The following is an 18,215-nucleotide window of genomic DNA, read 5'->3' on the forward strand; positions in this document are numbered from 1 at the left end:
CAGATCTTTTGATTGAATGTAAATTTTGGGAACTGTTGTATTTGGGTTTTGGTCCTGTGCTGAAAAAAAAAATCAGTTCCATTGATTACCTCCAAATGAAAATGTTAGTTGCCTGGCTGTCTCTAGCTTCAGCATTTCAACAAGATGTAAGCATATATGGGGTTAATATAAAGTTAAGATGCTTGATCTTCATATTTGTCCAAAGTCAGTAACTTATAAAGTAATGTGGCCAGGGCATTAACATTGTATCTTGGCAACTAGCACTTTTTTTAGATGGAGAAGTCCGGTCATGACAACACCAACAATTCTGTCAGGTTTTCTTTTAAATACACTTTCTCCCAATAAAAATGGAAATGGATGTTCAGACATTTTGTAAAAGAAAGCGTCTATAGGTGTGTCGATGAATTAATCGGAAGTGTACTGTTTGGAATAGTTATCTGCTAGGTTCCAACTTCATGCACTGTTCTGCTGTTGATTCAGGGATTTAGAGCTCTAGTGGTTTGGACAGGGCTATCAAGATAGCAAAGTAGGATGTTGACTTCATCCTGCCGCTTCTTGGTCCAGGACTTGCCCCAGGTAGTGCTCTGTAACTCCAGTATGGTCTGCACATAGGTCCAGTACCTGGTTGCGCTGTTAATTTGGAGGGCTGGGTTTAAAAGACTGGTTGGACAAAGTCCTTTTCATAGGTAAAAAAAGTTCACATACATATATTTATACTGTTTAGCTGTTTGACTGTAGTGCAGCTTAATAATATTGGAGTCCTCATTTTTAAACATATCATACAAATACAGTACTTATTTTTTGGCCAAAAGAAAGGTAGTTTTTAGTGGTCCAGTAAGAAGCATCAAATTTTGTATAAAATGCTACTTAATAAACAAAATCTATTTATAGCAAATATCAAAAGGGCATTGCCATTTTACATTTCTGTTGTAAACGATGTGCATATATTCTGTGAAAATTTTAATTGCATTTCAAGTATGTGAACATTCACTAAGAATGCCAAGAATGTCTGTCACATATTTACAAATGGGTATGTCTGTACATACAACAAGACCATGGCAGTATATGGTGAACAGTCTGAAATACTAGAGTAAATTGCCTCTTCTAATTTGTTGGAATGTTGTCCTCTTAGATTTGTGAAATATTCATTTTCTGAGTAAACCAAAACGAGTACACAGTTTATTGTTCCTAATCATTATTATTGATTTTTCTCTTTTTCTTTAGCTGTCTTTTGGGGAGACATTGCCTTAGATGAAGAAGACTTAAAAATGTTCCAAATAGATAGAACAATTGACCTCACTCAGCACTCTAATGATAACTTGGGACACACCACAGGTAAAGCTACATTTGGTTCCTTGAACTTAAAAATATTGATGGTACTGTACTAGTTGCAATGTGTTCTTATAGTAAATTTGTCACAAACCTGAATGATTAAATGAAACATATGTAACAAAATGCATACACAGGAGTAAATATTCATCAAAACAATAGGTAGGCTGAAGTTGCATAAAAATCTTGACTTTTTCTGTAAAAATAGACCACTCTCTCTTGCCAAGCCTACCTATTGGTCAGTGAAGCCACTGATTGTATTAAAAGACCAACAGCAAGGCAGGAAGGGCAGGGCCAAGTTGAATTGCTACATGAAAAGTTGGGATTTGAATATAGTTTTAGCTCTGCTTATATTTGCTGATTTACTTATTTGGTCTGACATGTTTTTTCACAGAAGGTAATCTTCTGTTTATTGTTTTGTCATATCCCAAAATTGCCCAAGTTTTTGATGGGTTTACTTTTAGACATGCAGCTGCTTTTTTGGTGTTATGGTATGTCATTTTTATTTTATTAACTTTTTTATCTTTAAAAATGAGTTTTGCTATTTTTTAAGGTCCCTGGGTTGTTTTATTCATATAATAAACACAGTCTGTTAAAGCGCTCACTATTTCTCACAGATTTTGTTTCCCCAGCATGAAGAATGATTATTGCCTTTTCCCATAGTTTAGGATCCTTTCAATTTGTGTGGACATAAAAGAAATAGGATGTGTGCCTGTTTTAAAATGTACAGTGCAGTTGGGTAGGGCACTATATAGTCATCGACATGTGTTTATTATTAGAATTGTGCTTGACCATGTATAGTAATATATGTACAGTATGGGTGCTATCTTATTAGATTTATATAAATGAACTGTCTATAGTAGGGTATACACAGGATTAATTTCGTCCGGTTCCTGATGAACCGGCTGAAATTTGCACAGTGGGTGTCCCCTTCTCTTTACCCCAGCATCCCTCAATCAGCCAATCGATAGAGCCGGTTGGAAAATTCTCGGCCGACTGGAGCTAGCAGTCAATCAGCTTGCTATTTCCGTTTAGAAATTCTGGCAGTGGCTTGTGGCCTCTGTCAGAATACAAAGCAGGGGATTCATCCATCAATATTCGTAATCGTTGATTGAGGAATCTGTTCTATTTTTTTCGTTCAGCCCTCAGGTTAAACGAAAAAAAAAAAATAGAAACGTGTATACCTGGCTTAAGACTGGCGTCTTGTCGTATACTTGTAGTGAAACATTTTGTGGTATTAGCCACAGGTGTCATTATACCACCAAGCACAAAAAAGTCTGTGGGGGGAGTCCAACGTATTAAAGCAGACCTTGCAGTAAAAAGGCAAGGTCCAATTTAAATATTAGGACCCCCTCCCTCGTCACATTTTGCAGGTTTACAGTTAAAAAAAAAACCTTGTAAATCTTAAAAATTTAACAGGAAAGAGGGCCTGCGATATGAAATGGACCTTGCAATTGACTGTGAGGTCTGCTTTAACAAACACTTCAGATTGTTACTCAGCTCTGGGCATGTTTCTATTTTCTGATTTAAGCAGAGAGGTGTATTTCAGTCCTCTGAATACCATGGCGCATAATTTCTTGGGTGGATGGTGGCCTCCTGCTTGAAGGAAAGTTTTTTTTTATCTTCATGTTTTGATTTCTGGCTCAAAACATGTAGGATGTGGCTCATTTATTTTGTTGTAGTTTTCTGCAGAATTAACATTGAAGCCTAAAGGTGCCCATACACCTTGCGATTATCGTACGATAATTGCAGGAAATCTCACGATCGTACGATAATCGCAAGGTGTATGGAAGGCGTGCAACTGTTTCTACTGTACGGTCGCACGTCTTTTGTTTAACGAGCATGTTTGAAAACCCGTCGAGAATCATACGATTGTCGTCGGGTTTGTGGCTTGTAAGACAAATGCCGAAAGGGCTGGTGCGCGCAAGCGCACACTGCCCATTCAGCATTGCAGTCATCGGAAGCCAGCCCCTCATCGGAGCGGGCTTTCGATGATCGCAAGTACGATCTGCCTGTCCAAGGTGGGCAGATCATACCAGCTTTTCATTAGCTTACAACCATCGCAAGACAAAAGTCTTGCAATGGTTGTAAGGTGTATGGGCACCTTAATTCTAGCCAATTTATTTTTTATTTTTTGATGGAGTAAGAGTTGACATTTCTAACAGGTTTATATCAGTCTGTGAAGCCATTGGGAAATTTTTCCTCAATTCCTGTGCCTGTGACACAAACATACAAGAAAATAGGGGAACAGATGTCCGCAGGCCAGGAAGGGATGTAGAACAAAAGAAACATTGTCAGTATTTCTAACCCTTTCACATGTGTTTTTTTTTCTCTATCCCTGTTGGAGACATTTCCCATCACTTCCTTTCCTGACCAAAGGCGAGAAGGAATTTCCACAATAGGGACACAGTCAGAAATAAATATCTCACATACGCTCTAGCCTTTACCTGATCTATCCAAAACAAAGTTAGAACATTTTGTCTGGATTTGGACTGCAAGTTTAATGGAAGGTTATTTGTAATGCTGAAAAAACAAGGGTGTAGCCAGCTTGTAGAATTAAAAGTGGTTTTGAATACATGCAACAAGTGTCAGCCTCTCTAGTTTTAAGGGGATGAAGATTATTTGTGGTTTTTATGAAATGCAAGAATACAGCTAGAATCTATAGCAGTAACAGGCACTCAGTACCTACTATATATGTTTTCGAATACATTTTCTGATGCACACACTGATTAGAGAGGACCTGTCACATGCTGTAATAATAGCCTTTTTACAAAGTTCATAGTGCACTGGCAGTATGGGCTGTTCTGCAGGACTCAGAAATTTAGAGATACAAACTCATGTGTGTTAACTGCAGTTAGATGTAAACTTAAAGCTGTAAAGTAGATATTCCTACAAATTCATGGACATCTAAAAAGTCTTATATAATACTATTTTTTTTTTTATCTTGGCAAATATAGTAACAAGGCTGCAGGTGTATTCATGAAGTCCTAACTCTAAAACGATTTTTATAACCACGGTATTAGGACTCCCAGGTCACAGATCACACACTGGCAAAATGAAACTCCATAGCTGTAGCAGGTTCAAGTGGTGGGAGAGACCTTCTTGCACCTTGATATTGACACTGAAAATATTAGAGGACAACTTTAAGTTTAAAACAGAGCTTTATGTATAGAAGTATCAAAACATCTTAAATGCAGGCGTCCTTAAATTATAACTGTAGTCACAATAAATAGCATGGCATATTATTAATCAGTGAATGTAACCTTCAACAAATTCATTGAAGATGAACCAATCACTAATTTTTAAACACATGTGCTAGGAAGATACTTCTGTAGTGATTGTTTAGTTCATGTCACACTTGCTTGTCATGCTTTATCAACAAATTATCATCTTTTCCTTTCCTTGCAAGGGGAGCATAGCTAATGTTTTGATTAATATGAGACATGAAACATGTTTGTGTCAGTGGAACTAATAATTGTTTTTGATCTGCTGTGATAATAAGAAATGAGGTATTAGTTGAGGATCATATTTTTTTTAATTGTAATTCCATATATAGGTTTTTAAGGTATGTAGAGTGCATAGGCAATGTTTTTTTTCACTGAAATGTTGTTCTGTGGTTCTGTTGTGGTTATACTATGGGACAAGACTAGTTTAGTCAATATATCTTTATAATGGCTCCATTCACACCTAGGCGTATTGTTGCCGGCTGATTCAGCACAACAAAACGCTCCACCCAAGGAATCCAATTAATTTCTATGGCCCGTGTTCACACCTGTGCTATTGTCGCAAGCAGAAATATGCCTGTCGAACAAAATATTACATGAGCACTACTTTGGGGCAGATTTCAGCGCGGTTTGTCCCATAGACTTAATAGAAAATGCTTGAAAAACGCATTGCAGGGGTTTTTTTTTGCACGTTTTTGCACTCGTTGTGCCCATTCACATGAATGTGCTAAAATCTGCTCACAAAAACGTGCAACCTAATACACGCAAAAAAACGCTAAAAAAAGATGTGTGTAAAATGTTGTCACCAAGGTGTGGACACTCCTTCTACTAGAATATTTTTCTTGTTGAAGCTTTGATGTGCACACACATTTATGAATGTACAAGTATGCATGTTAATTTACAAGAATCTTGTGAAACAACTTTATCTCGTCTCCAAAGGTGAAAATTTCAGTTTATTAGTCCAAAAATAACCAGTAGTATTAATTTTCAGTAAAATTATTTGTGCACTGTCATTTCCGTGAGATTGCAGGTATCAGATCATTTGTCGTTTGTGGTGCCTATGGTGACTGATGGGATATATATGCTGTAGGAATGCACCGATTATTGGTTTTTCGGTATCGAGTACAAGTACCAATATTTATATTTCCGGTATACTTCTGATAGCATGGGGCCAGCTTCCTTCGCAATCAGGAACCTGGGCAGCTTGTCATTACCCACTGCCCGGCTTCTTGATTGCCCAGGAAGCTGGCTTCATTCTGTTTGGCCATCTCGATGCTGATTGGCTGGGAAGGCGGCTCCCAGCTAATCAGCACATGGAAGCAGGCTCCATGTTCCCTTGCACCAAAAAATGTCCCTCTGACCAGAAGTTTCGGTATTGGGGGTAAGTATCGGAACATTTGGGTAAGCACGAGCACTTGCCCAAATACCAAATACTAAGTATTGGCACCGATACTAGTATTGCAGCAGTGATTTACACATTATGGGGTTCATTTACTAAAGGGCAAATAGGCTGTGAATTTTCCCTTAGTTGAGTGAATGTTGTAAAAATTCACTTTACAAAGAAAATCCAGTTATGGGAATATGAAAAAAAAAAGTTATTTTTTTTTCTTCCACATGATTGTATGATGGAAGTCAGCAGAGCTTTATCTCATTCACTAGGCTAAGATGAAATTCTCTTGCATACTGAAGAGCATATATGCTTTTAGTAAATCAATACTGTATATGCAGCTTCCTTTTAAAGGAGGGTGATATTTAAGCCATTTTAATGTCTCTAAACCTCTGAATTCTTGTAAAAATGTATATTTGTTTTATTTAATAGCTGAAAATAAAATTTGATATTATTGGATATCACTGAAAGACAACAGAGAAGTCCTGTGTCTGAAATGTATTATGATCTTGTAATTTCGTTAACAGACATAACACAGCTGAAATATTATTTTAGCATGAATGTAAAGTAAATACCTGCCAGGCATACTACACATTCTAAAATATGCCAACTATTTTGTAGTGCTAACAGACTGAGTAATGTGAATTATGTCAGCCATCCCACATTTTCCCCTCTCCATGCTCTGGCTGGGAATCATAGGAATTACAGCTTGAAAAGTGCAATGTCAAAGAGTGATACATAGATTGCATGCTTCACTCTATGTAGCTTGTTTGGAAAACAATTATATTCTCATTCCCAGCATACAGATCCTAATTGCTACACATGCAAATTATTTGATACGTTCTTGAAGCATTTGACCAGTTTCCATGATTTAGATGTCATTGGGAAGAAATGTCTTATTGTAAATAATTTTGGAATTACTCATGTGCATATCTCTTTTCTAATCTAAAATGTCCCTTTATCAAACAGCTGTTTAAAAATACGCATTATCTCATACTTAACAAACCAGCCAACTTTTTTTGAGTGGCTAATAATAATTTTGAATGGCGTAATACATATATGGTAAATACGTTTTACTGTATATGCAGAGAGGGGTGTCTAACTTTTTATTACAAATGCCACTCCCAGTGCCAAAATATTTAAAAAGAACAGTAAGTCAGATAAACCCCTTTTGGGATTCCATTCTGTGCTTTTGAAATATTTTGGCACTTGAAGGAAACAACTGCATCCACAAGAATGCTGCAATATGAAGACTATATCTACCTGCTCCCAAGAAAACAAGGGGCTGGCTGTGCGAGGGAAAACCCATCTGTGGCTCAAGATGGACACATTTTCCATATAGGTGTTTTTTGTTTTGTTTTTTTTTTTAGTACAAAGATACGCATGTTTACCATCTACTATTCTTGTGTGTTGTAAATGTTTTTTCCTTTTCAAGGGCATGCTTCACTCACTACTCCTTGCATATGCATTTTCATTTAACCCCTTTGTGACTGACGACGTACAGTGTACGTCGCCAGCATCAGAAGAACGCCAGGAAAAAGTTTTATTAACCCTTGCAGTTGGGCTACCCCCACATGTGCTTGTTTGAATTTAGGGACAAAAATAACCGTTATACTCACCCAAAGCTTCGAGACACAGCACCTGTCTTCTCTTCCACACCAGCAATGGTATATTCCTCTGCGTCCTCACGTCTATACACTGTGTGTAGACATTGATGATTTATGGGACCTTAGACCACTGCAGAGGGGGGGAGACACTGGAAGAACTAGTCTAAAAAGAAACCAGCTCGAACTTCGGGTGAGCATAACTTTTTAGAAAAAAACTGAGACACAAACGGACACTTAACCCTTGCTGTGCAGGAGTAGCCCCACTGCAGGGTTAATTGAAAAATTGCTGGAGTTCTTCTTTAATCACTTCAAGGTTTACCCTGATGAGTCTCTATACTAAAGTGTTTAAGCTAGGATAGAGCCAGCTGCGTACTGTAAATAAAGGTGCTTATAAGTAAATGTATTACTGCACTTTCTTAACCGCCGGTCCCTACAATAATAGCGATCCAACCACAAAAATCGGTCCTGTTGCTGAATGATGGTTGTGTATTGGTAATTAACATCATACTGGCCTAGTATAGTATTGGGCTCATACTAACCTAGTATGTATTCAGTAATACCTGTATCTCTATATGTGGTCTCCTAGGTCTGTTCAAGAAAAATTCGACTTTCTTCGAGTACTGCACATTATTTCAATTCAAATAAAACTGTAGCAGTTTTGTGGTACATCCAGAATATATAGACTTTAGTTTGCAAAATTTTGAGTGCTCAAAGACTTCCTATCTCTTTAATCAGCTGATAAAGAAAGTACCAGATTAAATGTCATGTTTATTGCGCTGGTGTAGTAGGGCTCATTCTTTTGTTTTGTTTAAGTGACACTAAACTTAGGAGTTAAAGAGTTATTAAACCCTCCAGTATTTTTGCATATATCTACTGCTAGCAAGCAAAAAAAAAAAAAAAGAAGCTGTCTTCCCCGCACGCTCCCGTCCGAAAATGTGAAAATTCTTGGGCGGCCGCAAAGCATCTTGGGGCGGGAGACAAAGAGAGACACAAGGTAAGTATATGGACTGCGTGCACCCCCACGCAGACACCGCGGGACAGGAAGTGCCAGCAAGGACAGAGGAGTCAGCGCTGGATCGGAGACCCGCAGCAGTGCTGGAGAGACAGATGAAAATGACAGGAAAGAAGATCGGATTAAGAAACTTCATTTAAGGTAAGTGCTTTAATTTAAGGGAAAAATATCTTTGACTTTAATGTCACTTTAAATTAGGGCTGTTACTGATTTAAAATTTTCGTGTTCGATTAATCGAAATTTTATAAAATCGATTAATTTCGATTAATTATAACGCACATACAGATCCAACTACATTGGCCTATACACATACAGCACAGCAATAAAGTAATAAAATGAACTAGGATCACACTAATCCAGCACGTTATTAATCTCACGTGCCCCACTCAATATGGCCGCCGCTTGAGTGGGGCAACTCAGAATAATAATATGCTGGATTAGTGTGATCCTAGTTCATTTTATTACTTCATTGCTGTGCTGTATGTGTATAGGCCAATGCCTTGGCTGGCGCTCGTGCAGAAAGTTTCAAAAAAAATGTAATCGCTCAAAATTTTTTTAATCGATCAAAAAGATTAACGATTAATCGAGACATTAATCGTTAATTTGCACAGCCCTACTTTAAATCTTAAAAAAGGCATTCAAGTACCTTCACTATTAACACACATTTATCTTATTTGTGTATCACTCAGCTGTAGATTCTCAAATCATCTCTGAATTCATGCTGACACTGTCCTTCCTCCTGGAGGGTGGCTACTTTTGTTCCCCATAGTCCCTGTGTGTGTTGTAAAGTAGTCACTGCTCCAAGATCGCTCCTGTGATGGACTACAATCTAAATACAAATTACTAGACTAAACATGAGATTGTAGTCCATCATGGGAGTGAGCTTGGAGTGGTGATTACATTATAACACACAAAGGGATCATGGCAAACAAAAGTAGCCATCCTTCAAAGGAGGGACAGGGTCAGCACAAATTTAGAGATGATTTGAGGATCTACAGCTGAGTGATACACAAATAAGGTACATTTTTGTTAATAGGGTACTTTGGTGCATTTTTAAGATTTAACTCCTGAGTTTAGTGCAGCTTTACATATAAATATTACTGCAGACAAACGTGCTGCTAAACTAATAATTATTCAGGGAATCTTGGACCTTTCTTTGGGAACTTGCTTCTTAAAGTGACATTAAACTCGGGACCTAAATTTTAAAAATGCATTCAAGTGCCCTAACTATTAATAAAAATGCATCCTATTTGTGTATCACTCGGCTGTAGATCCTCAAATCATCTCTTTTGTTTCCCATGGTCCCTGTGTGTGTTGTAAAGTAGCCAACAGTCCAAGCTCACTCCTGTGATGGACTACAATCTCACATTTAGTTTACTAATTTGCATTGAGATTGAAGTCCTTGCCTCCCATCTTTTTTCTTTTTGGTATTTTAATTTTAGCTAATACACTTTCATCAGACATTCGAGAATACCATTTAAAATTTCCCAAATTCTCTGTTTTATTTTATCAGCCAACGGTTCACCTATCTTTTTGTATTAGATGTCTAAAAGGCATTTGAATCATGAAAAAAAAAAAGAAAAGCTATCAAAATCTTCACTAATTTAGCATTTAATTAATGCCCTACCGCTTGCAACTCTCGTCCCTTAAAGCTACAGATATTAACATAAAAAGAGAGCAGGCAGAGCTGCTCTTTTCACTTTAGCTATGAGTCCCCTAGTCCTTCATACTAAGAACAATAAAGATATTAAATGCTTTTTCTTAACTCCCAAATTTACTGTTTTATCACTCATTTTATTACTTAGCTCCCCATAATCATCCCTACTGATGACAACCTCATATCCTTTGGCCACATCTAGAGGCTATACCTAAAGTACACTTTTACCCAGACTGTGGACATTGATTTATTTACATAGTTTTAAGAAGAAGTAAAATAGCTTAAAAAAAACATTTCCTGACCTGTTGTAATTGGTTCTCAAAGATCCTCAAACATCCCAACAAAGACTCAAATGTCTGCTATCAGTGGCTTTTTAAGAGAACTATGACCCAACCTTTTTTTGCCATAGTTCTTTTTAGTTTCACAGGAGAACATATACTAATGTCCTCCTGTTATCCGAAATTCAGCATATAGCAGGCTACTGCCCGCTATATTCTGACCGCGCAGAGCCACTCTGCGGCTGGGAAAGATTCCAACAATATTTGTAATTTTGATTGACAGCTGGCTTTGCCCGCCTCTCTCCCATCCATTCGTCCAGTCAGCGATGGATGCCTCTGCAGGCTGCCAGAGGCCAGGGAAGAAAAGGCGGTGGGAACCTGTCTAGCAGCCAGGTGGGATTGAGGATCAGGTAAGTATATATTATTCTATTTTCACCCCTAGACTAAAATGAGCACTTAACCCTTGCAGTGCTGGGTAGCCCATAATGAGACAATATTTTTCTACCACTTGAGAACCCATTTTTATTTTATTGCTGTATCTGGTTTAGTTCTTTGCCTAGTGTAAGTCTGAAAAAGAACACTAGGAAACACTAAGGGGTCTATTCACAAAGCTGACGAAGGATCTAGCCGTAGCTTTGGCTGATCCTTCGGCTAGCTTCGGCCCCAGGACCCCTTCGGTTTAGTAGAACTGAAGGGCTGCTGTACGGGCTATTCACTATAGCCCGTACAGCTCCCGAAGTTGGCCGAGCGGCTCAGTCGAGCCGAAGGCATATGCTTGGGCTCGACTGAGCAAGGGCGGAGCCAGCCGTCATGCCATGGCTGGCTCCAGCCACTTGCATGCAGAGACAGATCAGCGTCCCTGGTTACCAGGTAACCAGGGACGCTGATCTGTCATTACACTCAGAACCCGGCGGAGCCGCCGAGCTCTCAGTGTGTAATGACAGTTCAGCGTCCCCTGGTTAGATAGTGACCAGGGGACGCTGAACTATCATGAGAGCTTGTACAACACTAGAAAATCCCCTATATGAAGAAATCCCTAATTGGAGCTGGTCTAGTAAACAGGTTTACACATATAGAGTATTCATGAGTAACAAAATTTAATAGTAACAAAATAGCTTTCACACACGTTACCCTAACTCTCACTGGCCGCATATGGGAAGTAAGTGAGTCTGCTACGGGTATCCAGGGAAGCTTTCACACACGTTACCCTTGTGTGTGAAAGCTTCCCTGGATACCCGTAGCAGACTCACTTACTTCCCATATGCGGCCAGTGAGAGTGAAAACTATGCTGTTTCCCAATCTAAGGGACGGAACCAAGACGACCTGGACGCTGTCCGGTCTTCAGCAGCTGACTAGCCTGCACAATTTAGGCTGAGATCGAGAAGTGCGAGCGGGTCGTTGCCACTCGATCTCCTTCAGCTTTGGGCTTTACCACATTACGGACACACCGCTGTGAGGATTCCAGTATATTTCATTTTGCCGTGCGGCCGCACAAGCTTGAAACCACCTTGGATGTTTCCACCACGGTTTGGAAACTAAACCCCGCGGGCGAGTGTGAGCATAGATCAGTGGGCGGAGAGACATCCCCAAGATCCTAGGCTTTTACAAAACAGAGTTGGATTTTCTGGAATTGCTACTGAGCAGTCTTGCTCCATTGTGAATTATACATCAGCACAGGATCCTAAGAGGATTGTTCCCCACTTTGAATCATAAGCGACGTGAGTAAGCTCAGATACAAAGTATCCACCTCTGATTGTGGCCATTGTGCTTGCACCAGTGACTACCTGCCGCTCAGATTATCATTCTTACCGGGTTATCCTAAGGGAAGTCATTTTAATTGTTTTTAAATGTCTTGTTGTAGGTGTTTCTACTGTTTATTTTGTTACTATTAAATTTTGTTACTCATGAATACTCTATATGTGTAAACCTGTTTACTAGACCAGCTCCAATTAGGGATTTCTTCATATAGGGGATTTTCTAGTGTTGTACAGTCTAATTGAAACCCTGGAGATTGGTATTTACTTTTGCTGTACACGGCGTAGCTCCTTCTGTCCCCCGTAGCTTTTTGAGTTATCATGAGAGCTTGTCGGAGTCGGCAGTGATATCAAAGCCGGCTCTGCTAAGCTCTCATAGTAATGACAGAACAGCTTCTACTTTAAATGAATGCCTCAGCCTTTCCTAGCGAATGCCCCAGCCTCTCTTGTTGAATATCCCAGCCTCTACCGTGAACTAACATCCCGCACTGTGCTATTATGAATGGCTTTGCCTCTTCTGTGAATGAAAACCCCATCCTCTGCTATGAATGAACCTCCCGGCCTCTCCTGGTGACCATCCCAGCTTCTACTCTTTGGGCATGTTTTACTAATGTCATAAACTCACTATTAATTTCTTGTGATGCAGCGGGGATGTTTTACCTAAATTTACTGATCTGATCTGTCATTACGATAAGAGGTTAGCGGAGCCGGCTTTGATATCACCGCCGGCTCCGACAAGCTCTCATTGTAATGACAGCTGGTCCTGGCCAATAGAAAATATTTGGGCTGAGCTAGCTGTCACTACTAGCTCCACTCAATTGTTTTCTATTTTTTTCTACTTTTTTCACTGGTTTTCTATTCTGCTTGGTACTATAGAGGTACCGAGCAGAATAGCCGAGCCGAATGGCTCACTCACTGCTTTTGGCCCCATATGAGAATGGGCCAAACAGCAGCGAGTAGCCTGCCAGATGTTGGATCGGCTGAGTCAAACTCCTTCTGCACTTCGGGTCGGCCAACCCGAACTCAGCCGCAGCAAGCCAATGTACGGCTGATTTCAGTTGGTGTACGGCTGAAATCAACCATCCAAGCCTGAAATGAATAAGAACACATACAGTTTTGGTTGCTACTCAGCTCAGTTCTTCATCAAATCTTTGGTAAATGAGGCCAACTATAACCGTTCATTCAGTAATACAAGTCTGTAGAAAAAAAAAAGCACTTCTTGGAACACTTTTTCCTGGTATATTACTAAAGCCTGTAGTCTAAATAGGTTTTCTGGCTAAAATAAACTTTCACGTACCTGTTACTTACTTTTAATCAAATCCTGTTGCATTTTTTTAATGGTACATAATAATATATGCTTAAAGCTGTATATTTTTTTATGATATGTGTTTAAAAGAAAGAAACAAAGGGAGGTATTGAATAAATACTGACACCCTCCACATGTGCAGACACACTTTAACAATTACAGCTTTGTGTAGCCATATTTTCTACCAGAGCTAATTGTATGTTACATTAGTCTGTAAAGAAATAAAACACATGCTGACTTAAAATTGATCCCTTTGGATCAGGGGTAGGCAACCTTTGGGCTCATTTCCACCATATGCGGCGTTGTGCATTTTACATTGTTTTCAGTAGAGTTTGTTCCTGCCATAGTGTAAATGCTGCGTTTGGAAGCATTGAACTGCAGTTAGCTATTTAAGACCATGCTTTCTAAAATTATTGGCATGTCACACAAAAGCAATGTGTATTTATCCTTGCACGTTGTTGGCAAATAGTCTTTAGCACACTGGAGATCGACTTTCGCTACCCTTAAGTACCTGACTAGCTATCATTTTAAAAGTGCTGCTTAGATTTTACTTGCTCTTTTCTGAAAAGTCCAAAACTGAATTCTCCATAATTAACCAGTTGTAAGCTAGATTTGAATCTGTTCTAAAATGGGGTTAAATATTTAGAAGCCTGGCTTCTGCATTATATGGTAATGAGGGGAAACGCCCTCTGTTTCCACTTTGTCTGGGACAGACTCACTTTGAAATTGTTCAAAGTAGCTTGCAGTCTGTCTAAAGGCCTGCTCCAAAGAAAAGATCAAAAAAGGCAAGACAGTATTTTTTTTAGGTATGTTGTGTGAAAGGGAACACATAACAAATAATATATTATGTGATTTTCTCAAATTTGAATGCGAGCATGGAAATACTTTAGTTTTTTTGCCCTGAACCTCCTATTTGCAGGTTAGCATTCGGAGCTTTGAAAGCTCCTGAGAGCGTTTCATATTAGGGGTTTCATGTCTGTGATTCTATTAGATATGAGAATCTTCTTCGAAAAAATACAATGCTGGGTGCATTTGTATTTTTTCTGAGAAGATAAAGGTAGGATAAAATTATCTATCATCTTCAGTAGTGCAATAAAGTATACTAAATAAATCACTGGCTTAAAAATCTCTTGTGTGTCCTTACATTATATGAAAGATTAATAGCGACTTATAATGGTTAAATTGTTGAAAAATGTAACTAATTACTCTGTACTTTTCTTTGTACAGTGTACTCACTGAAAGTACAGCAGAGTTGGTTCTTTATAGTTATGGACAGTAAACTCACTGATAAGCATGAAGAGTTTCTTTATAGCAACAAGGTTCTAGCTGTCTGTTTTCTAATTCACGGTACAAAATAAGGGAGATTCTGTATTCTGGCTATGGGGAAAAATATATATTCTTTTTAGCCCACTCTCTGATTGAAGATCTATCCTTTTACATACAGGTGAAACTCGAATAATTAGAATATCGTGCGAAAGTAATTGCAGTAAGTGCTGCAAAAGGGGCCCAAACCAAGTACTGAGTACATATGCATGCTTGTACTTTTCAGAGGTCCGATATTGTTCTATGTACAATCCTTGTTTTATTGATTGCATGTAATAATCTACTTTTTTGAGGTTGTGGATTTGGGGTTCTTGGGGTTTTCATGAGCTGTAAGCCATAATCATCACAATTATGACAAATCACGGCTTGAATTATCTTGCTTTGCATGTAATGAGTCTCTCTCATATATTAGTTTCACCTTTTTAAGTTGCATTAGTGAAATAAATGAACTTTGCACGATATTCTAATTATTCGAGTTTCACCTGTATAGCAATCAATCACATCTGCTTGCAGTGTTGTCTTAGCCAGCCAGGTCATCGGTATACTGGTCAAGTAGCAGATCAGTGCCAATCAATATATTTAATAGTACTGCTTAAACAGTATAGATGCCATTCAGCTCTGTTGATTTCAGCTAGAAGCTTAGTGTAATCCTAATAGTGAAGTATGGCTTGTGATTGGTTGATGTTGGTTACTGCAATTATTTTGACCTATCAACCCTTCCCCCTTTCTCCCACATGCAAACAAAAAAAGCCAAGATGTGCAATGGCTCTGCACAGCAGTGCATGTATTAAGTGTTCCTAAACTACACCTCCCAGTGTGCTTAATCATCTCATACTTCGAACAATGCTGAATCTAAGATGCGCTTTAGTAACAGCTGGCTTACTAAAGACCACACATTCCCTCATAAATGCCATCTCTTCCATTCCACAAATAAGCATATAAAAAAAAGTCCAAGCCTTAATGGTTTATAAAACAAATGTAACCTTGGATGACTTCTGTACTCCTACCACCAAGAATGCACTAGTTCTTTTAGACAAGAAACATGTCTGTGAACATTAATATTTTGAAGTCATTAGAAGTTCCCATGAGACCGGACACATACTTTCCCAAAATGAACAACGTTTTAGGCTGTTATTCCATTGAATTATCTCTATTAGATTGATTGACAGGCGAGACATTAATTCACAGGTTTCACATTTCATTGCTGCAAAACACTGTGGAGCAGTGATTGGCCTGAAATATTTGCAATGAAAACAGCACCCATAAAAGGTATAAAAATAAGTTTTAGGAATCCTATTTGCGAGGGTGAGAAAATGTGTGACTTAATTTATAAAATAAACTTGATCTAAATTTATTTTGTGGAATTCTAGTTAATGAGTTTAAGTGAGAGAAATATTAAGCAGACAGCTAGATTACCTGTTTTGCTGTACTTTCCTTGCAACCTGTGCTGGGTTGTAGTCACTCAATTATAGTGATGTACAGGATGTACATCATATTCAAGCAACAGAAATAGTCTGCCTTGGAGAGACATTGCTGAATGTAGGAGAAAAACTGTTCAAATTTGTGGACAACAGTGCTCTGTTTTATGGGATGCAGATGTACATTTCTGTCTCAGGGCAGCAAAAGTACATATTTACCTGTACACAAGTAACTGAAATAAGTAAAAAAGATTGATTAGTATCAGGGCCGGTGCAAGGATTTTTGCCAACACAGACGAAGGTACATTTTTCTGCACCCCCCCCCCCCCCCCCCCCAAAAAAACCCCCCCCCCCCCCCCCGGGCACCATCCAAAACTAATAGGAGATCTGCGATATCTATATTGCAGGTCAAACCAATTAGTTTTCACACTGACCGCTAATGTAACAAAAGTATTCACAATGACTGCCAATGTAACGAAGATATACACCATACACAGGCCCGGGGCGGCAAGGAGCAGAGTGGCGGCAGCAATGTTGAATCCCCCCGACGCCCAGGACATAAAGTTCCGGGCGCCTGGTGGTAAGTTATTTTCTACATTTAGCCCTGCTTTGACAAAGCAAGGCTAAATGAAGTGTGCCATTTCGATTGTGCTGCTCCTGTGTATGGGAGGGAGGCTCTGTTTTTACGCCCTCCCCCACCAGCGCCCTCAAGCGGCCGCTTGTGTTGCCTATGTGGTAGCGCCGGCCCTGATTAGTATATGGTAAAAAAAAAGCTCAGCAATCATCCTCTGTACCTTTCTATTTAAGAAAACAAAAATATAAGATCATCTTCCTATAGTTGGTTCAAACTATTTCATATCTGTTGGTTACAAAGCATCTGGGTTTGGCCTTAGGTTCCATTGTGCCCAGTGAAGAGTTTAAGCATGTTGTCCTCTTGAATTGTAAAAGGTCATTCTTTACTCTCTTGGCATGGAGAAATATCCTTAAGTATTGGAACACCTTACTGATTTTCCTTATTACCTTTTAAAACTGGCATATTTTGTTGAAACAGTGACACAAAGATTTCATATTCATTTAGTTAATGTCACCTGTTTTGTGTCATGATTTGGAAGAAAATAATTGCAGTAACTGTGTTTTTCAAAGACTCCTGCTCCCTTGCTCTACTCGTACTCTACTTATTACCCTAGGAGTCAGGGCCAGGTTGCAAATTTATGCAACCGGGCCGCTTTTAATTTTCTGTCCATGATGAGTGTCTTTGGGGCTGTGCCATTCTTTACATGAAAGCAAATGATAATAGTAAATATGTTGTGCTTGTGGTCAGGAGAGTAGATTATTTTTTTTATACTTTCCATTTATGGGGGGAATATAGCTCTCTCAAAAAGTCAGCCAGAAAGACCAGGGGCACCCAGAGGATAAGAATGAGGTAGTGCTTGCAGTGTGCTGCGGCACATTGTGGATGTGTTAGAATTTTGCTAACAGTGGAAGTTTGGCTTACGCAGCAGTGCCTGCGTATTTACACCACCTTCTGAATGCAAATAAAATACACTTTCAGAAGCTGACATTCTGCACCTACATCTGCTCCTTCCTATTCCATTATTGCACATTGCTAGTACACGGTTAAAGTGGAATATATTCCCAGACACAGATTGTTTTAACCTCTGACACAAGCATATACAGAACAACTTATGTTTGGTAAGATCCCCATAGAAAGGTACACAAAGCACTGGTTATCTTTGCTTAGCAAGGGCCAAAATAAATCAGCAATAAAAAAAATAAATAAATTTGTAGTCTTTCTGATCAATAGCCTGGCATCAGGACTCACAATCAAACTGCAAGTAATATCATGCAACAATTGCCTTCTTGACTATGATGTCATTCATATAATTATTCATGTAAATAAAAACATGATAATGCACTCTC

General features: G+C 38.9%; 1 protein-coding gene across 1 annotated transcript in view; it reads left to right on the forward strand.

The window, feature by feature from the left end:
- The window catches only part of TLL1 (tolloid like 1), a 130,850-nt gene that overhangs the window by 59,764 nt on the left and 52,871 nt on the right, over positions 1-18,215 (forward strand). Inside the window, exon 3 of the mRNA XM_018558787.1 lies at positions 1,225-1,335. Within this exon, the coding sequence (XP_018414289.1) occupies positions 1,225-1,335 (111 nt within the window). The remainder of the gene's footprint in view (positions 1-1,224; positions 1,336-18,215) is intronic.

The sequence above is a fragment of the Nanorana parkeri genome, unplaced genomic scaffold (assembly GCF_000935625.1).
Source record: "Nanorana parkeri isolate BGI_ZX_2015 unplaced genomic scaffold, ASM93562v1 scaffold358, whole genome shotgun sequence".
Taxonomy (NCBI): domain Eukaryota; kingdom Metazoa; phylum Chordata; class Amphibia; order Anura; family Dicroglossidae; genus Nanorana; species Nanorana parkeri.